Source organism: Canis lupus, chromosome 13 (assembly GCF_048164855.1).
Source record: "Canis lupus baileyi chromosome 13, mCanLup2.hap1, whole genome shotgun sequence".
Classification (NCBI taxonomy): domain Eukaryota; kingdom Metazoa; phylum Chordata; class Mammalia; order Carnivora; family Canidae; genus Canis; species Canis lupus.
Genome location: NC_132850.1, coordinates 9253670 through 9281086, shown reverse-complemented (window position 1 = coordinate 9281086; position 27417 = coordinate 9253670). Strand labels below are relative to the sequence as shown.

The 27417-nt window shown below is 56.6% G+C and overlaps 1 protein-coding gene across 7 annotated transcripts in view; it reads right to left on the bottom strand.

The window, feature by feature from the left end:
• The window catches only part of CSMD2 (CUB and Sushi multiple domains 2), a 492622-nt gene that overhangs the window by 192499 nt on the left and 272706 nt on the right, over positions 1 to 27417 (bottom strand). For 6 of the 7 annotated variants that reach the window (XM_072772036.1, XM_072772037.1, XM_072772038.1 and 3 more), the window contains exons 13-14: positions 24368 to 24550; positions 2707 to 3033 (exon numbers count right to left, since the gene is read on the bottom strand). In XM_072772036.1, the coding sequence (XP_072628137.1) occupies positions 2707 to 3033; positions 24368 to 24550 (510 nt within the window). The remainder of the gene's footprint in view (positions 1 to 2706; positions 3034 to 24367; positions 24551 to 27417) is intronic. The other variant, XM_072772043.1, reaches the window with a different exon arrangement.

The window sequence follows — 27417 nt, the reverse complement described above, 5'->3', positions numbered from 1 at the left end:
GTAAGGACTCCGCGGTATGAATCCCCTGCCTTCCTCCCAGGCCCGCTCTGCCTCCACGGAGCACGTCCCCAGCCCGCCCTCCCCAGGGGCGCCAGGTTCTGGAGCATCAGCCTCTGAGCCACACGCCCCGTGCATCCCTGCTGTCGTGAGGACGGAGCCCCCCAGGGGACCGGGCGCCCTGGCTGGGCGGGCACACCCGTTTGCAAGCCTCCGAAATCCCCTAGTGGTTGAAACACGTGCACAACCAGGGACACAAGGGCCTCAGAGGCTGCTGGGTCTTGCTGGAGGCAAGAGCCCCGCAGACCCGGGCGTCCTTCCCAGTGGAGGCCAGCGCGGGGGGCCTCTGATGTGGCAATGAGGTGATGATCCCCTGTGGAGCCGGGTGGGCGCCCCCACACTTGGGCCCCAGCTTCCTTCACGGGGCCAATGGCCGGGAGGCTGCCTGACATTTCAAGAGATGCTGCGGAAGCAGGGCGGTGCTTGGGGCCACAAGGGACTATGGAGCCACGTCCAACGTCAGGGGCAAAGGCTCTAAGTCAAGGATTTAATACCTGTGCGCCTTTCCAAGCCGCAGTTTCCCGGCGTGCGGAAGGGGCAGACAGAGCCTGGCTCCTGAACCTGTGCAGGGCGGCCTGCAGCGGCGGCCACGGGGTACGGCCGCGCCGGGTGCTGGGGGTGGCAGCCGCCCGCATCATCGCTCAAACGCCCCAGAAGGAGGAAGGACCCGCTTTGCCCAGAGCGCTGGGCGTGCAGGGGGATCGCTGGTCCTTGTTACCGGGGCGCCGACCTCAAGCGAGCACGATGAGGAGCAGCCCGTGCTGTCTTGCAACGGAGGGGCTTCTGGGAGGGGGGCCCCCACGCGGCGCAGACTGAAGCTCGGCCCACATGATCGTCGGCCACGTGTGACCGAGGAGCCTCAGGTCTGTCCCCCGACACCTGCCCGTGGACTCCTGCAGCACCCGCTACCCTGGCATCAGCTCCAAACACTCCAAACATGTTCATTCCAGGGCCTCATCCCCTTGGGTATTCTGATTTAGCAACGGGGCCAAGTGTAAAGCAATTATGTCTATTTATGCACCCAACTATCTCTGGAAACAGCAAAGTCTGGCGAGAATCATCCCTGGGGGTGGAGGTGGGGGGGCTCCGGGGCCTAATTAACACTTGTTCTTTGACATGCCCTGTTTGCACCGTGTGTATGTGTTGTACGTGTGTCATTTTTTCAGGAGCGGAGAAGCCCTGGGGAGGAAGCCTCCCTTGGGTCAGGTCCCCGCCTGCTGCCTCTCCATCCAGCCTCCACCAAGGACTCAGCGCCGGCTGCTTTCTGGAAAGTGGGCCCTTGGCGGGACACAGTAGCTAGTGCCGTCCCCGGCTCGCCGCTGCCCTGCGCACCGGCACTGAGCCTGCGGGGTGGCCCGCCCTCACCGTCCCTAGGATGCCTCTCGCCCCTCCTCTTCCTGCCTCCCACCGGGTTGGGGGGGAGAAAGGGCATTGGTCACTCATGGAGCTCTCAGTTCCGCGAGCACTTGCCGATCCTTAGCGGGTCCAGACTTTGGGCTGGCCACAGGGACACGGAGGCAAGCATGCAAGCCCCCAGCTGTCCAGGGCTCATGATCTCATGTGGAGCAAGCACATGTGGATGAGCTGGAGGCCGGAGCGGCAGTGCGAGCCTGGGAAGGCGGTGCCGTGGGCCTGGGCCCTGCGTCCTCTTCCAGTGGGCGGCGGGGGCAGGTGTCCCGGGAAGAGGCACGCCCTGAGATTGTTGCTAGCAAGTGTGCTTGTGTTCCTCAAGGTATGGAAGGGATGCTGGGAAGCGGCTCCAGCTTGGGCGGTGCCCTGGGACCCGAGGTCCCCAACGACCCCAGCTCACCGAGGGCCCGGGGACCCAGTTGTGTGGGGGAGGTGCCAGGCTCCGTGCGTGTTTGTGCGTGGGGCAGGATGCGAAGTGGGCGCTTGCATCTCACGGTGGCCCCCGGAGAAGATCTGCGGACCTGCCCCGCAGGTGCAGCCTCAGCCCCACCCGCCTGCTCGGCGTTGGCTGAGCTCGCGCGGTCCACGGCTCCTCATGACCCATGAGCACCTGCTGCTACCTTGGCAGTCTTGCTGCTTCTCGGCCCCGCGCCCTCCTCCTCGCTACGGTCCCAGGAGACACAGGAATGAAAAGGATTAGCACTTAGCTTCAGGCTGCTTCTAGAGAAGCAGCCCAGGGTTGAAACTGGGAGGGTACAGGTTTTGGACTGTGGCCCCAAGAGGGCAACGGGGAAGTGCCCCGATAACACAGCTTATTAAGCCTCAGATCCAAGCAGAAACGCCGCCACTGCAGACCTTTGCTCCTGATTCAACTCCTGGGTGGGAACTGGGCCAAGCAGAGCGCGAGCCCCGCTGGGGACACCCAATGTCAACCGTAAGCAGGTGTTCAAGGAGCGGGGGAGGGGAGGGCACGTTGAGGGGGGTGGGCGATGAGGACGGGTGACACAGCTGCCCTCCAGGAGGGGGAGGGAGGAGGGAGAAGCGAGGGCCCAGGCTGGACCTTACACGTCACACCTACAGGAAGCAAATGCTCAAAAGAGAGGGAATCCGAGGAAAAGCACCCCGGCCAGCAGCCAGCGCTTTCTGGTTTCTGATCATGGGACCCCGCCCAGCCCTCGGCTCTGGGCCCCTCTCATCCTGCTCCTCCCTGGGGGCGCTGTCGACCGTGCGGGGACTCACTGGTGAAGGTGATGTTGAAGCCCCTCTTCCCCGTGGAGTGGTCGGTCTGGAACTCGAGACGGGCCACGTGGCCGCTGCTTGTGATGGAGGAGGGGAGTTGGTTTCCTGAGAAGGTGCCCAGGACCGGGGCCTCAGCCGTCGCTCCATCCTTGATGACCAGGAAGTCAAACTGGGGTTCCACGTCGATGTCGTTGAAGGCCAGGTGAATGCGGCTCTCGGGCCGGGCCAGGATGAGCCAGACGCAGTGGAGGTGGTTGCCGTAGTCCTCGGGGTAGTTGGGTGACAGGACGACCCCGGACGGGCTGGTGAAGTTGAAGAAGCAGGAAACTGCAAGAGAGGAGCAGGGGAGGTCAGGGAGCGCCCGGGGACACCTGCTGGGCCTAACGAGCAAGGAAGAAACGCGACACCGGGGTCGGGCGGACTGGCTGGGTGCTGGGTGCTGGGCGCTGGGTGCTGGGCGCTGGGCACTGGGCGCTGGGCGCTGGGCGGGAGGCCTGCTGGGTCCTCGGCGGACACAGTCTCCGGGGTAGCGGGGGGCAGGGCACGTCGGGCCCAGGTCTCTAAATGGGATGACAGGTGTGCCCGCGGGATTCAGGCAGCTTCAAAGCTACGGAACTAGGAACTATGCACGGGGGTGCTGGGCAACTGTCTTCCAGAGACCAAAGCCTTGGAGGAACCTGGGGGAGGCGTGAGGCTGGCCCATCCCCACGGCCTACCCACTTCCTGGCCTCCCGCCTGCTTTGCCCTAAGGACACACTCCTCTGAAACCACTTACTTTAAAACCCTTTTCATGCCAGTGACTAACAGGCCCCCGGGGGAGGTTGAGGCAAGGGAAGTGCTATATACATGGAGTAGCAAGCAAACAAGCAAGCACTGAACCAAAATTAAAAGGGAAAAACAATAGAATGAAAAAAAAACTGCAACCAATATGGCCAAGGGGTAAATACCAATGTTAAAGTAGAGCTTTTAGAATTGTTTAAGAATATCAGCAAGAAAAAAAAAAAAAAAAAAAAAGAACATCAGCAAGAAAAATAAATAAAAAAAAAAGAACATTAGCAAGATGAGCAGAGGGTAGGCTCATGGGATTCGTGGGAGAAAAAATAGAATGACTACAAAAACACCGTGCATTTCACTAGTAAAAAAAAAATTAAGAAAAAATATACAGCCCAATATTGTGGAGGCTTCGTGGAAACTCCTAGGTATTTATTGCCAGTTGCAGAGTAAAGCTGATATAATCCTTTTGGAAGGGAGTAGGTGAATTCTTATCAATAGCCACAAAACTATTCAAATAGTTTTTGAATATATATATTCAATATATATTCAAATATTCTGACCCAGGAATCTCTAGGAACTAATTCAAAAGAAAAAGAGCCACGTGGACAAAGATGTTTATAGTGACATAATTTCATTACAGAGGGAAAAAAAAATGTGAACAACCTATATGCCAGCCTAATAATACGAGGTAAATTATAGCCTTTAACGTGATGGGGTTTGAACGAAATCATTTAAGTGATAAATACAACCCTGCAGAAAAAAGAGCGTTAAGCATCACTTTAAGTAAAACAGTAGATCATAAAATTATATGTATACTTCCGATTACAGCTATTACACATTTATTTACATGTGGATAAAGGCTGGACATGAGCCCCTGAATAAAAATTGTTTTCGAGTAATAGGTTTTGGGGTAATACTTTTTCAAGATGAAAACAGTGTTTAATTTTTCTGACTGCAAAAATGATATAGGCTTCTACGAAACACTTTTATTTATTTTTTTAATTTATAAATTTATTTTTTATTGGTGTTCAATTTGCCAACATATAGTACTAAACACTTTCAAATGTAAAAGTATAAAGAGGGTAAAAACTAGTATGCGCAAACACCTAAGTCCCCTTATGACATTTATATTGATGTTGGGCATTAATGATACTGAAACTTAAGTGAGCACAATATTTGGCTTATTAATTATAATGAAGCTAAGGTGAAAAAAATAATCATGAAATCATGCTTGCAAAAAAAGCACACGCACACAACAAAGGAATTGGTGGCTCCTTATGCTGAGCTGCTCCTTTCTTCCCTTGACTGGACCCATCTTCCCCTTTTCTATATCAGGAATCCCCTTCCCCGCCTGCTACTCAAAGCCATCCCATCCGACTCTGCGAAGTGAACCTGGCCCCTAAGACACAGCCAGTCGTGTTCCCACAGTCTCCCGTTTTGGAGGAATAGAGAGTCTGGGCCGAGGGGAGAGACGGACGTGACAAAGCCTTCAGGCAACACAACATATGGTTAATAGTGATCGCGGTGATACGCTAATGATGATGACCAAGCGCAGGCCCTGTTCCGAGCACGGTCATGGTCATCCGTTAGTAACACTATTTGGTAGGTAGCCCATTTTACAGACAAAGACACCGAGGCACGCAGAGGTTAAGTAATTTGCCAGGGTTGCTTGGTCAGTCAATGGCAACAGCAGGTTCAAGTCCATCTGATTCCAGGGGCCAAGCTCTCAGCCACCCCTCAACATCCCCTTATGAGAACAGTACTACCCACCGGGCCAAAAACTGGAGTCCATGGGCTGTTCCTAGAATTTGCGGAGTATCGACCTGTCGACTCCTGACCCTCACATTAGCGCAGGCATGGGGGGCTCTAGGGTGCCCCCGCAGGGCCGTTGCTGTCTCCAGCTGTGAGCGTAATGCAGATCGTGGGGAATCCTAACCCAACAAAGCCAACGACCTCGAAGACCAGGGGGCAAAATCACAAGACCTGCCTACGGGTAGGACCACACCGAGGTGGATCGGAGGCAAAAAGAAGTACCGTGATTTCAGAGGGGAGGCCGTCAGAAGCACCGTGAGCGTGCGCACAACGGATTTGCCGCAGAGGAGGACTTGAAGGCCATCCCGAGTCCCCATCCCCCTCCACCACCATGGCGCCATCACAGTTTTCTTGTTTCTTTATCCCCTTTGTAGTGGGTTGCCGTCTTGTAAAGCTCTAGGTGCACCGTTTTGAGCAGCTGTATACGTACGGTAGCATTACCATCCCCCTAGAAGACGATTTTGCCACCCGTTTACGGTCTGTCCCTCCCTCTACCCAGCACATACACACATGCTCCAGGAGACGAGAAGTCTTGTCTGTTTGACTCTTCTCAGTCCCCAGTGTCTCCCACAACGCCCGGTGCATTCACTGTAGGTGCTCAATCAATACTTGCTGAATGAATCAATGAGTACGGTTGACCCCTGAACAACACAGGTTTGAAATGCACACGTCCACTTACGCATGGATTATTTTTTATAAATATAGCCCAGTACTGTAAATGCTTTTTCTCTTCCTTATGATTTTCTTGATAACACTTTCTTTTCTCCAGCTTACTTCAGTGTAAGAATACAACATATCATGCGCGTAACATGCAAAATGCGTGTTGATCAACTGTTTGCGTTATTGGCAAAGCTTTCAGTCTGCAGTAGGCTATTAGTGGTTCAGTTTTAGGGGAGTCAAAAATCATATATGGGTTTTTTTTTTTACTGAACAGGGTCGGGTGGGGAGAGGTTGGCACCCCTACTGCCATGTTGTTCAAGGGTTTACTGTATTTAATGGTGGATACTGCCTAAAAAGATGGGGGCATGAATATGTGTGTCTCATGTCCACATCCTGTTCCACACCTCCCTCCCCACCTCCGTCCCGGCAAGAGAATTGACCAAAGTCTGAAAAACAGGTGGATACCTGAGTCAGCTTTGGAAACTAAGACAAAATATTGTGCCATGACCCTCAATGCATTTCTCTTAGACACAGTACAGATCTGTTCCTAAATAATTTAGAGGAGAAAAGAGAATGGCCCAGCCAAGTGGCTAAACAGCAAAGACAACAGAGTCAGACCTCAAGAAATATGTTATTCCCATAACATTCGTTAAAAAAACAAAAACAAAAACAAACATAACCACTCACAGGTGTTTTCTACCCAACCAAGAGATGAATCGAAATGAAGAACTCAAATATGGGAAAGTTATGGTTAATAATAATAATAAAAAAAAGATTAGGAACAGGCAAATGAGCCATATAGTAAGGAATCTAAATAATTGCTATAAACGTAGTTATAAAACAGAATGCAAGCGTAACAAATATTCCTTCGAAGAGAAGATAAAAGATATCACTCCTGCCCAAACCCCAGGGTAAAGCATTGCACATGACACTGATAGAAAGCACAAAGTTGGAGCAAGGAGATATGCTAATTTCCTCATCTTCAAGAAACTCTGCTATATAGTTTCTGTGGTTAATTAGAGAAATATAGGTTAGACCATGTTTTCAAAGACGTTAAGAGTAATTAGTAATAGACTATAAAGTAGCTTATCTTCAAAATTACCAAAGGGGAAAAAGAAATGCAGTCAATTTAGCAAAAAATGAAATGCAAAGGGAACAACGGGGAAGCATAAAGAGGGGAAATGCAGAGTAAATGCTCAAAAAAAAAAAAACAAGACAAGAGACAAAACATTATTTATGACAATACACGTGTACAAATTAGCCTAGCCCGGTAAGCTATAATTCTCATTTTGGAACAAGACACACGGCTTACACAGAGTGACACGAGGGAAGGGGCCAAGATAGCTCAGACTTCACATTAGACGAGTATCAAAGTTCACCCACGCTGAGCCTCCGGAGACTCCCACAGCGGGTCCAGAGCACCCACAGGTTCTAGAAGCTTCCCCCGGGAACCCTAAATGTACAGTTTCAGAAGGGCTGGTGGAGGCAAATGCAAACCACCCACGAAGGGGGTCTTAATCTCAAGATCAGACCCGTGGAGGCTGTAATGTCACACTGGACTCTTGGACAAACCTCGTTTTGGGTCAAGAGTCCTCCGGAAAGCCACCAAGAGACACTCCCTCTCGCACCTGGAAGGAGACGAAGCTCATGAACGGACACTCACGGAACAAGAGCGCGGCCCCACTAAGCTCGATTTTATGCACTTAGAAATAAGTTAGACTTGTTGCCACGAGGGCAGGGGAAGGGAGTATGCGTTGTCCTACAGAGGTCTGACTGTTGTCGCTCTGGAAAATCCCACCGCGTGCTACTTCAGAATGCTTCGGGTGGCGGGGTTTGCCTCTCCGCGTCCAGAATGAACACATCAAGTGCTGTGACTGCATCTCATCGCTATCAAGCACCTAGGTGAAAACACGGAGATAAGGTGCCTACGCTTTTTGGAAGGAATTATGCTCATGGATCTCAGCCTTGGAGAAACTTTTAAATCAGAGGGCTTGCCATCGCTCAGACTTCTGAAAAACGATGAAGGCGGAAAACTCATGAACAGGTGTGTACGCATAATTACCGTGTGTAACATCAGATCATTATTTGATATGATCTGGAGTAGGAAACACAAGGGGCTTGTTGAAAAACTCTCTCTTACTATCTTCTCTTTTGTTGCTGTCTTTGCTGGCTTTGCCGGCTTTCAAAATGATAATTCAATTACGGGGTGGGCGGGAGGGGGGGGTGCATATGAGAAAGCGAAACCAAACCCAAAGGTGATATTTAAGCAGTGGATGAGGCACGCGTTCCAAAATGAAGATATGACAGGATGCTTCAGACAGAACAAATAAACTATTTTTTAAAAATGCAAGAGTTGGGATGCTGGGTAGCTCAGCAGTTTCGTGCTGCCTTCGGCCCAGGGCGTGACCCTGGGGTCCTGGGATCGAGTTCTGTGTCGGGCTCCCTGCATGGAGCCTGCTTCTCCCTCTGCCTGTGTCTCTGCCTCTCTCTCTCTCTATCTTGAATAAATAAATAGAATCTTTTTTAAAAAGTGCGAAAAAAGTGCAAGAGTTGGAGGAAACTACACTAATCTGAAATCAAAAGTAAGTAAAAATAAAGAGGATTTGTAAAATACTCTGAGTGTGTATGTGTTATATGAAACCGTGTGGCTCCCAAACAAGGAACATCACCCTCCTTACAAACGTCCGTGAAATATTACGGAAATGGACTTTATCTTAGGCTACGAGGAAATCTGCATAAACCTCCCCGTGAAGCAGGAAGTGTGGGGCTGCGAGCACAGACGCACTAGAAGTTGACCCTCCAAGAAGACAGAAGACTCTGCAGATCATCTGAAAACTCACAGAACTCTTTCTTGAAGAAGTTCTCGAGTTCAAAGAGGAAATGAAATCTGTGAACCCGGACTAGTAAAAATAATGATGATGATGATGATGATGATGATGTGAGGTCAAAGCTGCAGCTCACAGAAAATTCATAGCCTCATTCACCATTAAATCATAGAGAAATAAGTGAAGTGCATGTTCGAACTCAAAAGCTACAGAGAGAACTGAGCTAGATCAAGGACGGAAGGGAGAGTAAAGTTGGTAAAGATAAAAAACAGAAATGAAAAAAAAAATAAAAAAAAAACAGAAATGAATGATGGAAAAGGTACATAAATAAGAAACTTCTCGCTCAAGACGTGTCGCCACGAGGGCTACCCAAGCTATAAGGAGAGAGAAGGTGCAAATGCGCGGAGATGGGACAGGACGGCTACGGCGGTAAGCGAGTCACAGACAGCGTGTGTGACCTGCCGACAAATCTGAAGTCTCGACAAAACGGAATTTCCTGGCAAATTCTCAAATACCAAACTTGTGTGAAGAGGAAAACCCGAGGGAACTGCAATGTGCTTTAAGGAGCAGGTGGTTTCGTGGCTAGAGCTTTAAGACTCTAAACACACCATAACAGCCTCGCTATTTAAATTAATTTTGATACGAATACTCCCCTAAAACAGTATATATTATACACATATTCACACCCGCCTACTCACACACCAACATACCCATCGCGTAAAAAAGAAATCCCATATGCAACGTGTTGGCAAATCAGGTTCAGTCCTAAAACAATGAACAAACACAGCCCGTGTCATGAAAACAAAACTGCCTGGAAGGCAGAGAAGATTATTTATTTATTTATTTATTTATTTATTTATTTATTTATTTATTTAATTTATGAAGATCATTTAAAAGCAGGAGACGCACTAGGTCTTTGGAGGACGAGCTCACGTCTTAAAGTGACAATTATCCTCCAATCACTGTGTGCATCGGACACGACTCCAGGTGCAACTCACACCAATTTTTTTCTTTTTCCAGAAACCTTGGACTGGTCAGGACCGCGTGTGTTGGGGACACACAGGTGACGAGAGCCAACATCCCCTTAAGGGATGGGGACTGATGCGGATGGGGGGCCAGCCGGCCCCGGACCGCAGCCCCGCGGAGGACACCACTGTGGTTTCGCGGATGCAGAGGGGAGTCCAGGTGGTCAAGGCTCGTGCTGCGCGGGGACCACGGGCTCGCAGGCGCCGGTCGGGCTGCTCCGGAGCCCGTGGCAGGTACCTACTATGTCCCTAGCCGAGGACCCCTTGCCGCTCAGGTGTCGGGACATATCCCGAAGCTGCGACAGGAAGAGCTCCAGGCACGAGCTTCCCGTGGGGAAAGCACAGAAACAGGCGTGGCCGTCTAAGCCCGTGGGCGAGGGCAAGGGCGAGGGCGAGGGGCTGCCTTTCACCTGAGGCCCATGGCGGGTGGAGGGGACAGGGCGGAGGGTCCCCCCAGACGGGCGGTGGGGGGTGAGACTCACACTCGCCCAGCGTGCCGTGGAGCCACCGGAAAGAGGGATACGGGGGGGTTGTGAGGGTCTCGGTGGTGAGGAGGGCTCTCTCGGGGGACACCCCAGCAGAAACTGCGCGGGAAGTGGTGTTGAGGCCCCAGAAATGACAAACTTGGGGGTCTCAGAAGTCTCCATAAACAGAACCCCAATACCGAGGAGCAAGCGCAGAGGAGAGGTTTGCAGCTCATCACAGTTAAGTATCTATATGGTCTCCAAATACGGGGTCCGTCCCGGGGAAGGTCACCCTCGGGCACAAGGCCTGGCCGAGGGAGGCTGAGGAGTCAAGCTGGTCCACAGGGACGTGGGGACGCACAGCAACACTGGGAGGCGGCGGGGGAAGGACAGACAGCCTGGACTGTGCAGGAGGATGGACAGATGCTGGGCGGCAGGCAGAGGCCAGGTGGGAGGAGACCCTGAGGGCGGCCCCCAGGCGGGGGACAGCAGGCGGCCTGGGGGGGCACAAAGCCGCCCTCGGGGTCTCGGTGGCAAGGTCGGTGGCGGCTGTGGGGACATGGGCTCAGACTGGGCAGGTGGGAAGGGACCAGACGCCACTGTGATGGGGCGTGGGGGACAGGCTGACGTCTCGGGGGAGAAGCTGTGGGAAGTTCAACAGGTGCTGGCAGGGCCGAGCAGATGGGGGCCGGGAGGCCGAGCAGGGGGGTGGAGGGCGCAGGAGGCGCCAGGGCCCCAGCAGGTGGGGTGGGGGAGACCCCGGAGCAGGCTTCTCCAACAGCCCACGCTGGGCCCCGAGCCCGAGGCTGCGGGGAGACCAGGGTCACGAGCATGTCTGAGCGCAGGGTCAGCAGGGACGCGGGCACTTGGTGGGCCGCACGCTCTGGAGAGCGCAGGCCCGTGTGCACCGCGCCGCGTTCCCCACCGGGGCCTGCAGGGTGCGGGGCTGGTCGCTGGATGGAGAGAAGCACGAGGGGCCAGTGCATGCCGAGGCTCTTGCGCCTGCCGGGGTTGGGGTCGCGGCCCAGTGCCAGGTGCAAGGCGAGGCCTTGAGGGGCGCGGGCAGAAGGCACCACGGGAGAACAGCTCTGGCTGCCGCCCGCAGGCTCCTGTGAGCCCCCCCCCCGCCCGACGTGCACAGGCCGTGGGGGCCAGTCTCCCACCTCGCACCCCCACGGCCCCCCGGGTCCACCATTCTGGGCCCCAGGCCTGTGCCTCCTGCGGCCTTTGTGATGTCGCTACCACCCGAGCACCGCAGGAGTGAGCGGGGTGCCCAGCACGGCTGGGGGGGGGCCGCTGGTGAGACCCCGAAGCAAGCCCTCTGCTCCCCGAAGTCGGCGCCGTGACAGAGGCAGGCCGCGCGAGGGGACAAGGCATGCGGCGGCCGCCTCCTCAGAGGAGGTCAGGGTGGCCAGCCTCGGTCGGGGCCGCGGGGGAGGGCACGGGTGCTGCTGCGGAGACGCTGACCCGGCGCTCCTGGGAACCGGACGCTTCGGAGCGTGGAGAGGCGCGGGGACTCTGCCACGCGGCAGATTAGAGCAAACACGGCCCGTCCCGGACTCCCCAGTCCGCTCCCTCAAATGCGGTTTCTGGGGATTCCGGGGTCTGGAATGTTCCCTGGGCTCAGCGCCGTTTCAGCCCCCTGCGTGGTGCTGGGGGCTCCCCTCCCACCCCCCGCCCCCCCGGGGAGGGACCTGGAGCCCTGGTCTCGGGATCCCGGGGCACCTCGAGGGTGAACGCCGCTCCCTCCCGCTGCTCCCCGTCCCCCCGATGCCGGGGGCCAAGCACGCGGTCACCCTTGTCCGGGCCCTGTCGCAGCCCCGGCCTGCCCGCCGACTCAGGTCCCTGTCCCGCTGCAGCGGCCGCTCCGGAGGGGCCTCGGGAGTCGCAGCTTCTCGGGCCGCACGGGCCCCCGGAGGCTCCCCGCACACAGACCCGGGACCCAGGCTCCTCGCAAGCCCACCCCCCCACCGCCTCTCACATTCCAGCGCGCGGGCGACTCACGGGCAGACAGCAAGGCTAACTCCGTCTCGCCCAGGTCACGCTATCTTTCTAGAACGTTCCCTCCTCCCGTCCACCGGGAAACTCGGTCAAGCAGCGCTTCTCTTGAGCCGTGTGGCCTGTCCGTCCGTCCCCGCCTCCCGCTGCGGCCCTGCGCTAACGTCCCGAGTCCCTGCTTGCCGCCCGGACGGCGCGCCCTCCGTCCACATGGCCCTGCAGCCTGGATCTCGGAGCGAGGGCCACGTAGAGCCCGGCCACCGCCCGAGCCACAGCGGCCCCGCGGCCCTCACAGGATCCGAGTGAGAAACCAGTGTCTGCTGTTGCAGCCCACCGAGACCTCTGGACTTGCTCAAGAAGGGACGTGAAGGACCCAGAAGGTGAAGGGCCGCCTGTCGGAGAGGGTGGCCAGACGAGGCTGGCCTGGGGATGCGGCGGTCAACAGGTGCAAGCACCCAGTCCCCTGATGAACATTCCAACACTGCGGACGGCAGGTGCCAAGGCCCTGGGGCAGGAAAGAGCTTAGAGAGCCTGAGGACTGGAAAGGGGCCTGGGACTCTGGGCGCAGTGAGTGAGGGGTGAGTGGCACGGGGGTGGGGACGGGTAGGAAGGGCCCGTCACATCCTGCCTCATCGGCCTGGGCCCGGAGAGCCCCTCAGCATCCAGTCCTTCTTGGCATAACGTCTGCTGGGTCACGGTTACGGTACCAATAATGCGTTGCCCAAACGGGACGCTTTTGAAAACAGAAGACAGATGCTGGAACGGCCCCAAGTGCATCTAAACACGTGTGGGCTGCTCCCTACACCTGAGGGCCCTTCATGGAGGCCGCTGTGTAGACCAGGCCCGGTGCTGTGCCCTCCTCGAACCCGGGCTCTGACCGCGGGTCCGACGTGCCTGTCAGCTGCTGACCAGGCCTCCTGTCGCCAGCGCCGCTCCCTGCACGGGTCTAGAACCTTGAGGACCAGAGCACGAGGAAAGCCCCCACTATGCGTGCCGGGGAAGAGATCGCGTCTACACTCGCGGGGCTTCGCTTTTGCCTCGAAAACAGATCATGAATTCTTTGAAAAACAGACACAGCCAAGCCAAGCCCGTACTCCCACACTGGAACACGTGTTAATCCTGAAAAATAAATGTGGGTTTGCCTGGTATTTTTCACTTGTGCACTTTTTTTTTTTTTTTTTTTTTTTGGGCAGGGGCTGGGGGGTGAGAGGCTGCGTCTACATGTCTACATGTGTAGAATGGGACTAACTTTTTTTTTAATTTTTTTTTTTTAAGAAATGGGACTAATAACTTCTAAATCGCACCTCTGCTGTGAAGACTCCCCGTGACGACGCCTCTGAGCGCTGAGCTCAGCACTGAGTGCGGAGCACGGTACCCGCCGGGCGCAGGGAGGGATACAACCCATTTTTGTCGAGTCTGAGATGGGGCGTCTGCCAGGCCTGCTGCTGACGCTCCCGGTCAGCCCGTCTCCGAGGCTCAGCAGCCCACGGACGCAGCAGGACGGGCACCTCCCCACCCTTCTCCTGGCACAGCCCATTGTGCAACCAAGCAAGACCCCAGACCAGGTTTTGCTCTCCGGTCCTTAGTCCCTCTCCTCCGCGATGAGTGATTGGGCATTTCCAAATCCAGAACATTCTCACCAAACCCCTTTATGGGCCCGAAGGAGGGCTTGGATGCTAACTGCGCTTGGTGCCACTTTCCAGGGGAAGGCCAAGTAGTGGGAGGAGACACGAGGCAGGGGGTACGACGGGGGCCTGGTGCCGGAGAGGTCTACACTGAGGGCTAGCCTGTCGATCTTGGGTTTTGTCTGGGATTCTGAAGAGCTGAGCCATGAGGGTGGAACAGTGGGTCGAGGACCCGGTCCTCCTCGAGGGCCAAGCAAGGGTGCGTCTCACCGTTGTAGGTCCCTCGGCTGCCCGAGAGCCCAGGATCCCTGAATGACCCTCATGGGGGCTCTTTCTGTGCAACAGCATCAGATCTCGACCAATGGAGAAGATCGGCGTCAGCAGGTTTTCATCCTGGTCAACCAAACAGCACAGGCGTTATCTGGGGAAAGAGTTCTGGGGCTGAGACATGGCCCTGGACCCCGAGCCTTCCCTAATGCACAGACAATTCAAGAAAGGGTGCAAGCTCCACCTGTGACAGCTCCGAAGGGCCTGTCCCCTTCCCCGGAGCCCGGCCACAGAGCCGTGCCATCTCCTGTAGGGCTGTTTCGGCGCAGCATCTTCAGCCGGGGAGCCCAGAACGCGCCATGGTCCTGGCCACCCAGAGCCCAGCCATACCCTAGACCACCACCCACTGAAGACAGGAAACGAACACTTGGTGGCTGCTCACCGTGATCATAAGGAAGCGTGTTTGCATGTCCTTGCACCCACAGGGACCCAGGGGAACTCGGGGTGGCCCGAGAGAGCCCCTTTAGGACTATGGGAGAGTCTGACCTAACTCCCAGAGCAAGAAGGGGCTTAATCACGTAGCCTATGGCAGCCGCCCATCTTCCCCGAGCTCCCCAGGATACTGCCTTCGTACGCAAGTGCTGGAAGAATGACCTGTGAACCCAAGAAGGGTGGCCCAAGACCTCCTAGAAGGCCAAAGATCCAGGGAAAGTGAGTGGTACCTTCCCCAGGAGCCACAGAGCCCAAGGACACCCAGAACGCCCGGGGCTGCTGGCGACGTAATTAGGACCAAGTGAGATGACAGAACAGAGGAGGGGCACCGAGGGGGGTACAGGCCCCACGCCGTCCTGGTGAAACCTCGTGTGTCCTCCATGGTGGTCAAACACGGAGCGGCAGAGAAAGCAGGGATGCAGGGAGGCCACAAGAAGCCACTTAGTGCACACGTGACCTCGGAGCGCGTAGACGGAGCGACCCTACAGGTGAAAACTGAAGTGAGGGGGGCAGATACGGGCCACCCCCCACCCCCATAGGCAGGGTTGCGCTCCTAAAGCTCTGTTTTCCCAGCCTCGTTCCGCCCAGGGGGCTGGGACTCCCAGATGTGGGAATGTAGCACTTGCACCGGGCCCTGCGCTCGGCGGTGCTTGCGGTTTGGTTCTGGACAGGTTCCCGAGTCGGCCTGGGCTGGTAGTCCGCCGGGGCTAGGATCCTCCAAGGAGTCCTCTGAGAATCCTCCAGTTGGGATGCTTTTCTTCCTTTACATTCCGGGGGCACTGTGTGGCCGCATCGATTACCGTAATAATGCAAAGAGGCCTTATGACCACGAGGACGGGACGCTGCTGCCGCCATCGTTATGGTTGGCACGGTGACGTTCGGCGGCCTCAGGCTGGCAAGACTCACAACACAGGGCCATGTAGGTCGCAGCCCCTCGCCTCGGGAGGCCGCCGTCTTGCCGGGAGACCAAACCCCTCAGCACGCACGCACGGCTCCCCTGCAAGCAGCTGGCACGCAGTAGCTGTCCATATTAGTGGGGTGCGGAGCTAACCTAACATCTACACCTAGAAAGGTTTTAGAACCACGATGCTTGGGATGCATCCCAGACCTGCTGGACCAGAATCTCCGGGGATGAAGATCCTTGCTTTCACAAAGCCTTTGAGTCATTTGAATGATTAGCCACATCTGAGCACATAAATATCTCCTTTCCCCGTAAAATATCTGCGTATTTAAAAATAAAGTGATCCATGCCCTCCGACCAGTGGGGGTGAAGTCTGAGTTTGGCTCCACAGAACTGGCATCCGCTGGGCCCACGGGACTGGGACAGGACCCCGCTCTCTGTCATCCCCGTCCCACATGTGTGCCCCCCTCTAGGGACGGGGCTTCTGCTCCTGTTCTTGATTTCTTCTCCACGCCCTGCTCTGGGAAGGCCCTTCCTAATCCTGCAGCATCTGGCTGGGGCAGGGACACCCTGCAGGGGTGGACCTTCTTCTCCGTGGGGAGGCCTTGCGTCAACCCAGAAGCTACCCCCTTCCACGAACAGCCACCTGTTTAGGAGTAAGGGTAACCGGGGATGCATGACCTACATTGGCCTGGGAGGACAAGTGCTGACTCCACTTCCTAAGGCCTCCTGATGGGAAGTGCTGGCAAGCAGCTTCAGGAGCCATCCCTTTGTTCGGGACCAGATCCCCCGGCCCCAGCCCTCCTCACCCCTGGCTTACCCTCCCCAGGTAGCCCCTCTGCTCCGGGAAAGCTTCCTGGCCATGACTATGGCGTCCCTTCTCCAGTGCAGGAGCAGACCCAGAGCCTCCCCACCTCCCATCACCACCCGGACGTTGAACAAGGAAATTATTCCTCCGGATTACTGGAGGCCCTCATACAGAGCGGGTGTCTGCTCCCCCAGCTGACCACAACCTCTGCATGGGACTAGCACAGGGAGACCGCCTGTCTTCAGTGTCGGGCTCTGGAGGGCTGGGTAACAAGGGAAGGGGGGGCCCCAGAGCCTCACATGCTGGTTTCCAATTTCTAGGAATTGGCCTAAAATCCAAATGTGGCCCAAAGCCATCCCTGGGTTCCCTGCTTCTCTCCTGGGGCCACCTGTGGTCTGGGAAGGCCCTCAAGGAAGCCTAGAGAACTGAGCAGAGCCTGACATCAACCGAGGATGCTCACACAGCCCTCGCTGCAGCCTCCTGCCCCGACCACGAACCGTGCCCACGAATATTATGCCCCACGCTGAGGCTGACGCTGTCAAACCTTGGCCGATCCCAATTCTGGCTGCAAACATTTGAAAAAGGCAATTTCCAAAGAGTCTGTTGCAGTCATATTTTCTGGGCCAAAGGAAAGGATGTCTGAAATTGTTCTTGTCCTGGAAAATCTGGGAGTATATATTTACAGGGAAAGTTGGGGCTCAGCTATAGAGAAGAGGCAAAAACAGACGGGCTGCCCCTGTGCCTGGGGCACTGCGGTCGAGGTAGGAGGGGAGTGAAAAAAGTACCTGCCTGTTTAAAAATAAAGGTAGCAAGCGACGTATGTGACCTCTATGAAGAAAACCACAAAGCTGTTATATTTAGAAAAATGAAAGTAGATGAACAAAAAAGAGGGACATGCCATGTTTCTGGATGGGAAGGCCGTGTATGATAAAAATGCCTATTTTGCTGAAGTTAATTTACGGTTTAATAGGAGCGCACATACAAAATCCCAATAGGATTTCTTTCTTTCTTTCCTTTTCTTTTTTACTCTGACAAAATGATTCTAAAATTAATCTTGAACAACAAACAGATGAGAATAACAATGAACATTTCTGAAAGAGAAAATAATTAAGGGAGGAAGGAGTAGTTTCTAGCTCTGCCAGATATTAGAACATATTATAAAACAACAATTAAAATTATTCAATGCCGGTGCTAAGATGGAAATAGAGCAGCAGAACAAAGTGGTGTCTCAAGAAACAGACTTAACCGCATGTGAGGATTCAGTATGTGATAAAACAATTCATTTCCCTCAAATCAAAAGGGAAATGAATTGCTTAATACATCGTGTTGGAAAACTGCTTAATAGTTGGGACCATACATTATACATTCATCTAAATAAACTCCACATGGATTAGCAAATTATATTTTTTAAAAAATCAAATTACTGACAAATAACCAAAAATAGAACAAACTGCCTCTCAGAGTCATGGTGGATGATAACTCTGTCGGCTTTGAAGAGGGATCACTAATATTGAGGGTTTGTCTGCATAAAATGAATGTACGATGCAAAATGGAAAATAATAATAATAATAAAAAATAGGAAAATAGATTGGGAAACTAGATGCACAAAAAACTGCAAGTGTTTCTTGCCACAGTGGAGAATGAGCACCTCCAAATTGTAAAGGAAAATACCAGCACGGCCCTCAGGGAGCCGCACGTCAGGGCAGGCATGTGCCACACGGGATTGCAAGCAGCAAGTGCTCCCGCGCCCTGTAGACAGGACTGGCCGGCGGCTGGGCTGGAGGAAAGCAGCCAGGAGCTGCAGAAAGCGCTGCACACCGAGGCCCGGGTGGGCGGTGCACTCGTGTGTGCACCAGTGTGCACTGGCGAGTCTACTAGGCGTCCCCGTGGATGGGCTCAGACCCCGTTGCTCGTCTCAGAGCCCGGCTGCTCCCTGCACGTCCCCGTCCCAACAGGAGCACAACCTCGTCCTCCTATCTTCCAGGCTCTGCGGTCCTCTACGCTCCGTGAGGGTGGGGGGCTGTTGCTCCCGTTTAGCACCCACCAGGATACCTGTCCCGGTGCAGACGCTCCGCAAATATGCGCTAAATAAAAGAATGAATCCTCATGGGGTGGATCCTAAATGCATCCGTATCACCAATGCTTTCTAGTTGAAAAAACTAAATTTTGAACCACGAGAACCCCCTTTAATTTGCAAAATTATGTCCCTCTCTGCATCAGGGCAAGCTCTTTGAGGTCAAGCTCTTTGAGGACACAGCATGGGTCACAACATGTGGCCCCTTACGGAAACCGGCAAGGGTGTGTTGCTGGGGATTTACTGGACTTATTAAATCAGCAGTTTTATAAAAGGTCACCCAGATACGTGGGGTTTGGCGATGCAGATAAAGGTTGCAAGCAGTATGTTATGTGGCCTAGATGAGGAAAACCGCAACGTTGCGGTATCTGGAAAAGCGAAAGCAGAGGAACGTGAAAGAGAGACGCCATGTTTCTGGGTGGGAAGGCCACACGGTACGTGAATATCATTCTTTTTTTTTTTTTTTTTATGAATATCATCCTTGATCGTACAGCTTTTGTTACTGGCATCATGAACCGGCACAGCACTTTGGGGGAGCCGTGCATACGCCCAGCGCCGTCAGAATGCTCACACTCCAGCCTGACAACCTCACTTCTGGAGATCCACCCTAAGGAATTAGAGTTCAAGAGAAGACGCAGGAAAAAAAAAAAGAAAGAAAGAAAAAAAAAAGAAAAAAAGCTACGTGCGTAAGGATGTTCATTCCAGCTTTATGTAAAATAACTGAACAAGACACTTGACTAGGCCAAGGCTCCATCCAGTAAATAGAATATTCCGCAGATAACTAAGGATGGAAAGCGCGAGAGACCTGCAGCAGCCTGGTAAGGTAACGTGACCCGTAACACAGAATGGGGGTTGATATGTTCCCTACAAAACCACGCGTACTATGGACGCGTGTGGATAAGAATCAAAGAACAGCCAAGGTTCTTGGCCGAAATCAGTTTTGGTTTAAAGAAGTGAAATGAAGAGTATTTTACTTGTAACGTCTACATTTACTTAAATGTTTAAAATACTAGAATATACCAAGAGCCTGTGCTGAGTTATGACCCCTGTGCTCCAGATACTTCCCAAAGGAGTCCTAGCACACTACGTAAGGCTAGGCTCAAGAGATACCCCTCCTCCTCCATCCCCAGATGAGCAAGATCATCCCCGGAGGCCTTCCGGGTTACGATTGGACCAGAACATCTGCTCTTATACAGCTGAGCCTGTATACAGTAGGTGCTCAATAAATCAACGATGGATGGATCAACGGATGGGTAGAAGGAATGAGAAAAAGTAAAGCTAGGGCAATGCTTGGGCACCCGCATATTGCACATGGGCAGACCGCATTCCTACGGTTCCAACGAGGGTCTTGGGTCCAGCCTTCATGAATTTGCTTAATGCTTGTCCCTCTCTGACACTTCACGGGAGGAACTCAGCCAACACCCTGCGCTAGTAATTTGGCCCTAAGGCCTCCTTGTCCTTGCTGCTGCACATGAGCCCTTGGATTCTGGAAATCCGGCACAGTGGAGATAGTAGAGGGCTTGGGTAGGAACCCACTCCGTCACTGAACCTTTCAAATCCCAGCCCAACCCTTAGTGGTCCTACAACCTCTGAGCTAGTCCCCGTGTCTCCTTGGGCTTTGTTTCCACTGGTAAAATGAGAAAAGAGAATATTCCATGAAGCTGTAGGGTTAATGGTTAATAAACCATTTACGAAGTATTGGCATCCTCCTTCACCCCAAGCTTTCCCACCATTGCAATCCTACAGGCTTTAACCACAGCCTCACTTAAAATGCAAAAACACAGAGTTCTTCATCTTTCGAATCTGGCAAGTCAAGTGTAGAGTGCCCTGGACTGGTGGGTCACAATCTCGGGTGCTCCTTCTCTCAGGGGATACCGGCCAGTGTCCGATAGGGAGTCATTTTGGTTGTCACAACCAGCTACAGGAGGGGTGTGCGTGCCACGGGCTTCTAGTGGGTACAGGACAGGGACGTCCAACAGCACTCAGGACTGCCCCTCCTCCACCAAAGGAATTATCTGGTCCAAAATGTCGACAATGCCGAGGCTGAGAATCCAGATGACCATGTGGCTCCATGCACTTTGTCCAGATGTGTGTGCATGTGCGTGTGTGTCAAGTGTGGGGCCGCGTGGGGGGCTCAGGGGGAGGAACTCGGGGTGTAGGGACTAACAGAGGACCACTCCCCACGGCATTCCTGCGTGGAGCACCCTCCTTTACCTGTCGGCACGGCAAGGCCCCAGCCCCGTGCCCTCTGGGACATTGTCTCCGGGGCCCCAGGACCCACTTGCCCTCCCTTGGTCTCTCAAAGGTTTGGCTGCTGATCCCCGCCTTGCGCTGCACCCACGCCGTGGGCCCTGCCTTCGCATGTGGCGTGTCGCAAGCAGGCCACGTCCACTAGAGCTGAGTGATCAGGCTTCACACATCCCCGCCCCCCGTCCCCCCCGCCCCCCCCCCCCGGCGGTGCACAGAACGGCGAAAGAGACACTGTGTTTGTGGAGTTTGTGGGGTCTCCGCGCATCTCTAGTGAAGCCTGTTTTGAAACCTCTTTTATAAGTGGCCGCTAATGGACCGATAATTGGTTTCCTGGCCACCTCGTGAAGTGTGAAGCCGTCCGCGGGCCTGTCAACAAAGCCTCGAGGATCCCTGCGCCACCTGCACTGCCAGGCTGACTTGGGGCGGGAGGAAAACTACCGGGCTGCACGGGGCAGGCCCTCCATGCTTCTGCAAGGGATGGGGAGACGTGGGCAGAAATTCACTCCGGGAAAGTGAAGAAAATGTGCGGCGGGGCCAGCACGTGTTCGGCAGGACGCCAGGTTGAGCATGCTTCCCGGGCAGAGGCCGACCAGCTCTGAATCCAACGCACGATGCGCGGCGCGGGGTAGACGCACAGCAAACACTGCTGGGCGGACGCCAAGTACTCCCACTTCTAGCTGACTTTGAGCACAGGTCCCTGCAGGTGTGGATTAACCGCAGAGGAGGACACTCGGAGGAAAGAAGCTGGCTCCGTCCTTCCTTTCAAAATGCTTCTCACTGTGAGAAACATCATCTCCTTTAACACCTAGATTAAAAAAAAAAACAAAAAAGACCATCTATCGAGCGTTTACTACTGCGAGGGCCGCTCAAAAGCCCCGCGGATGGTTCTGAAGCCTCCGCTTTGCTACAGGGAACGTTTGGGAACATGAAGAGTGTGTTCCCGCCGTCTCCCGAGGAAAGAGCCGTCTGGAAGGAAATGCTTCAAGAGAAGAATGATGCGCCGCTTTGCACTTCTTTGGACAATTGTTCATGGAAATTTGGACCATCAACACACTGCCCCGAACCCCTTCTAAATCCTTTTTTTTTTTCCCCTTCTAAATTCTAAGAGGGAAACAAGAGTGGGTCCGCTCGGTGTGGTACTAATAATATTCATTGTGACGTGTGGGGAGATTCAGGGCATTTACGCAGACTCTTGCTAGAGGGGCTTCTGTCCGTCCGTTATCCCCGCCTCGCCAAGCACAGAGGTGGACCACATGCTTTCATATTTTTGTGGACACTCATAGACGTCGGCCCTTCCCTGGGGGTCACCCGTTAGGACACATTTGATCGGGGGTCAGGGTCAGGGTCAGGACTGCGGCTTGACAACTCCTGGATGCTACGTGACCTGCTCGGTCAATGACCCACTTTCCGAAGTGGCTTCCAAGCACTCGCCGTGGGCAGTGAGGACGGTTGAGGCCACAGTGACCTTGTTCTGTAAATATGATCACAGGGGCTCAGAATCGGGAGCCAGGACGGACGCCACCCTGCCAGACACATTACGAAACCAAAATGCAGACAGAGGAGGGCTCCCTGGCCGCCGTCACGGGCCCGAGCCAGGACCCAGAATCACGTCTCCGGAGTCTGAATCCCAAGCTGTCTCCGTAACCCAGGGCTGCTTAGGGTCCTGTTTTACCACCGAGTAGACCGTGCGGCCCTTGGGGGCAATGCCGGGGACCCGCAGCAGTGTCGGCGCAGGGGCTGGGTACTCATGGGGGCTGACAGCTGGCACTGGCACTCCCCTGGCTTCGTGGGAAGGGGACGCGTCCTTGCTGGGCGGCGCCAGGGCACGGGGCCAGCTGGCTCTCTCCAGCCTCTTCACTGAGGCCAGTGTCCCGGCGGCTCCAGCTGTGTCCTGTTGCACCCAAGGGACCTGAAACACTGGAGCAACAGGGGCGCCTTGGGGATGTCAGACCCCTACTCCCCAGACCCGTCCGGGGGATGCAAGGTCACACTGCCCCTCCGCCGCCCGGTGCGGGCTCCATGGGCTCATCCAACGCCTCTCGGCTCCCCTCTCTCATTTTAAACCACAGAGAGTGCTGCTACCCCCTTGTCGGGCGGCTCCGTCCTTGCTCCCCCTCCCTTTGCAAGCAGTGGGAGGCCGCCAGCCTTGCTCCTGGAAACGAAGGGCCTGCTGAGCGGCGCTTCATGGCCCTAGGCTCTCACGGAAGGTTCTAGAAAGAGTCCCTAAAACCCTTCCAGAGGGCCAAAGGGTCAAGTAGGTCTTCTGCTGACCAGCATCCCTCAGCCTGTGAGGCAGGAGACTTTACCGCGTCCCATGACTCAGCGGCTCTGCTACCCCTTGGCCCAGGGGCCTGAGCCTCTTCCAGTCCTCCCTGCCTGCTTCACCCGGCGGACTTGAGGATGAAGCCGCCACCATGCTGGGCCCCCACAGTCCACATCTCGGCCTCCACCCTGTAGCGCAGAGCAGCGCGTGTCCGTCCAGCAGCTCGGGCCTCTGCTCCCGCCAGCCCTGGGCGGCCCTGCCCAGTCCCCCCACCCCTGGCCCAGCCCCCTTGGCTCCCAGGCCCCTACGGGGCTAGAGGTTGGCGCTATGTCCTAACCACACCCGGCTGGAGAGACGGGCGGATTTCATGCCGTTTTATTTACTTTTTTTGCAACAAGCGTGTGTCTAAAAGCGATTTGCTCTTGGAACCTCCGCAAGCATCTTTACACAGACTCCCAAGTCGGCACAGATGCTCCGTCAAGACAAAGTGATTTTTGTTGTTGTTGTTTGAAAAGGTACGACCCCAGGCACTGGCTCATCTGCTGAAATCTCAGTCCTGTGACGTCCCCTGGAGCCCCCGGCATCCTCTGCGCCTCAGCCCCGGGACGGGGTGGCCACGCTACTCTGTGGCACCCGCAGACCCCAAACCCACTGCGGCAGGAGAAGTGACCAAAGGGTCAGGCTTCTGCTCTCCCCTGCGAGAAGCCGACGGAAAGAGGTGGAGGGGGTGGGGTGGCGAGGGTTGGGCGAAGAGGAGGTGCCAGCCCGGGAGCCGGAGCCGCGGACTTCCCGACAGAGACCACGCGGGGCCCGCCTTTGCCGCCTGCCGGGCGCAGGACTTCAAGGACCGTTTCTGCCGGACAGTATGGTCATCCTGCCCCAGAGGGAGGATGCAGGGCCTCCTTGTCGCTGCCATCGGGTGAGCGCCCCAAAGGATCAGCAGTCCAGAGACAGCTTGGTCCCCCCACCAAGTCCAGCCCAAGAAGCAGCAATTCGAGGGACCCCCTCCTCGCCCGGCCGGCCGGAGCTCCCGGGGCCCAGAGGCTGGCAGTGAGTCTTGCAAACCCGCAGGCCCTGGCCCTGATCGGAGTCACGGTGTCACGGGCGGCCACGGGGGACACGTCTGGGTTGGAGCCTGGCGGACGGGCCCCCGTGGCCCCTGCCCTGCCCTCGAGGACCCGCGAGGAGGCAGGACGGCCCAGAAGGCGCCCCCCACCGGCAAGAGCAAGCGTTCCCGGGCTTCTGCCTACGTCACCGCCGGAAACGAGGGCCCGGCCGGCACCGCTGGGGAGGGAAGACACCAGGCAGCGCGAAGCTGTTGCCGCGACCTGCGAGGTGCCCGAGGACGGGCCCTGGGTCGGCCAGTCAGTGAGGGCCTCTGCCCCTCGGGGTCCCCAGAGTGGCCCCGTCCCCACTCACTTACACACGCAGCCTGGCTTCTTAGCCGACCACTGGTTATTCTTTTGGCACGTGATTGCCTTCTGGCCCACCAGCTCGAAGGCGGGCTGGCACTCAAACTTGAGCGTGTCGCCGTGGCGGAACCGGGAGCCTTCCCTCCGGCCGTAGGCGGGGATGCCGGGGTCGCCGCAGCTGCCCTGCTCGATCTCTGCAAGACACGAAGGGGAGAAAACAGAGACAAAGGTGACTGCCCACCTTCCGGGGAGCTGGGGGTCTGCGTCCCGGGTCTGCGGCGCCTCCACCCCCCACCCCGGCTGGGGCCCAGGGCGGCCCGGGGGGACCTCCCGCGAGCATTTGTGCTGCGGCCAGTTCACAACCGCATCCTGGGTGGACTGGCCTTCCGGCCGCCTGCTGGGCGCACGCAGCGTCTGGGGGGGGCGTGTGGGCGCTGCACCCCGCGGAGCTGGGTCCCCGGGCTCTGGGACACTCCCGGCCCAGGAGCGAGCAGAGATCAGCGAGGAGCTCCCTGGCCTCGGCTCCATCCTGAGCGGCCAAGGGGAGCGGGAACGAGGCGGCTTCGTGCCTGCCGTGCCCCCGCAGAGATCACGCGAGGCTCCACATTCGCTGCCTCCCGCCAGGGAGGTGCGTTCACAAAGCTTTCCCTGAACTCTGAGATGGCAAAGTGCCCCGAGCGGCTCAACGACAGGCTTTTACAGTTCGCTGGGTTCAGCCGTGTGGGTTGCACACAGAGTGGGTTCCCCGGGACAGCCCGGCCTCAGGGGACAGTCAGCGGGGCCCTGGACGTGTCGGGAGAGGCCTCTGTCCTGGCTGGGCCCCGGGTGTCCCCTGGAGTCACCTCCACCGCCAGCAGCCTGTGCTTGGTGCTGTGACAGGGGAAGGGGGGCCAGGGGCCCCAGGGGACGGGAGGGGCGAGGGAGAAGAGGGCAGGAGCTGTCTGCGGGGAGGGAGAGAAAGGGACGGGGGGGGACGGGCGGCTGGGGGCCCGTGACGTGGAGGGGAGGCAGCCGGAGCAGTCGGGGAGCCTGCTGGGTGCCTTCCCGGATGTGGGCCCCGGGGGCCCTGCCTCTGCTGCAGACGCGACTGTGGGCCCCGGGCGGCAGGTGCGTGAGCCCAGCAGCCGAGATCCCGCATGAGCCGTCCTACCACCACCCGCGGGCTCTGTGGGGCGCCCGGGCTGCCCAGCGCTGCCCTGTGCCGACACGCTCGTCACTGCCGTGCCCCCTGAACATTGGGGCCTGCAGCGCTCTGCCGGGCTGGGAAAAGGCATTCCCTGGCTGGGGGTGTGCGCATGTGAGTGCAAGTGTAAGCGTGAGTGTGCGAGCGAGTATGAGGGAGTGTATGAGTGTGAGCAAGTGTGAATGTGAGTGTGAGCGACTATATGAGTACAAGTGTGAGTGTGAGCAAGTGTGAGTTTGTGAGCCAGTGTGTGAGCGCAAGTGAGTGTGAGCGTGAGTATGTGAGCGTGTGTGAGCATGAGTGTGTGACCATGAGCATGAGCCAGTGTGTGACTGTGAGTACGGATGTGTGAGCATGTGAGTGCAAGTGTGAGTGTGTGAGCGAGCGTGAGCGAGTATAGGAGCACAAGTGTGTGAGAGTGAGCGTGAGTGTGAGTATAAGCCAGTGTGAGCATGTGTGAGTGTGTGTGAACATGTGTGAGCATGAGTGTGAGCATGTGAGGGAGTGGGAGTGTGAGCCAGTTTGCAAGCGTGAGTGTGTGAGCACAAGTGAGTGTGAGCGTGTGAGCAAGTGTGTGTGTGAGCATGTGTGAGCATGAGTGTGAGTGTGAGTGTGTGAGCATGAGTACGAGTGTGAGTGTAAGCCGGTGTATGAGCATGAGTGTGTGTGAGTGAGTGTGTGGGTGTGAGTGAGTGTGTGAGCGAGTGTGAGCGAGTGTGTGTGCGCAAGTGCGTGAGCGCGAGTGTGAGCACGTGAGCGTGTGCGCGTGCGGAGCATCCAGAAGGAGCCCGTGACTCAAATTTGGAAGGTGAGGCTGCGGGGAGCAGGCCTGAGCCCAGGGCTCCGGGGCACCGACTGACGCAGGCGAGGCCCGGCTTCCCGGGGAGCAAGCTGGCGAGAGCCCGGCCCACAGGGAAGGACGCTCGGGGCCCTGCGAGCGGCTCCCACCTCGGCCCCCGGCGTCAGCGCGTCAAGTGTTGGTGCTTTGACAAGTGAGGTTCGGCACAATCTCAACTGCGGGGGGGTGGGGGGGGGACAGGCAGACGGAGCCGGGAGGGATAGCAGGAGGCCCCGGGCCGGGCCGGGTGTGCCTGCAGCCTGGGTGCTCGCTGCGCCTCCACGGGGCCGACAGGGCAGGGTGGGCAGCGGCCGCGTGGGGCTTACGTCCCAGGGCAGAGTCCAGCGCGGGGGCACACTGGGGGCTCCGCTCGCAGGCGGTATGAGCAGCGGGACCGAGGATGCAACGGCCCCGGACGGGGCGGTGTCGGCCCCAGACAGGGTCAGGGACGTGGGACGGGCCAGCAGGACGCGGGCCTAAGGCCCTGGGCAGCAAGGATTTGGAGGAGGAGGGTTTCGGGGAGTAGCTCCCCAGCCCCAGAAGCGGCGGGGAGCAGCTGGGGGGCTGACGAGAGTCGGCGGGAGGAGGTCCCCGCGGGTGCTTGGGGTGCAGAGGGCGCACAGGCGATGGGGACGGGGACGGGGATGGGGGGAGCCGGACACCGGCAGGGGAGACGCTGTGCGGACACAAAGGAGGAAAAGCCCCGCGGCGTCCTGGAGCGTGGCGGACCTGAGGCGGAGGGAGGCGGATTTAGGATCGGAGAAGCTCAACCATGCTTGAAGCGAGGGAAGGAGGTGGACAGATGCCCTGATGCCCGGATGCCCAGAGCGAATGGTCGGCCGCAGCACCGGAGCACGGCGGGTGACAGCAGAGGCCCAGAGCCAGGGCCACCAGGGGCTCGCTGGGCCTTCAGGGGGACACGGGGGCGGCATGTGAGCCCTATGGCTCAGTGGGGGGGGCCGCGGCCCTGGTGTCTGCCGACAGACGGGGCCTGGCCGTAGGGGGGCCAGGCAGGACCGGAAGGACTGAGGCCTTGGCCG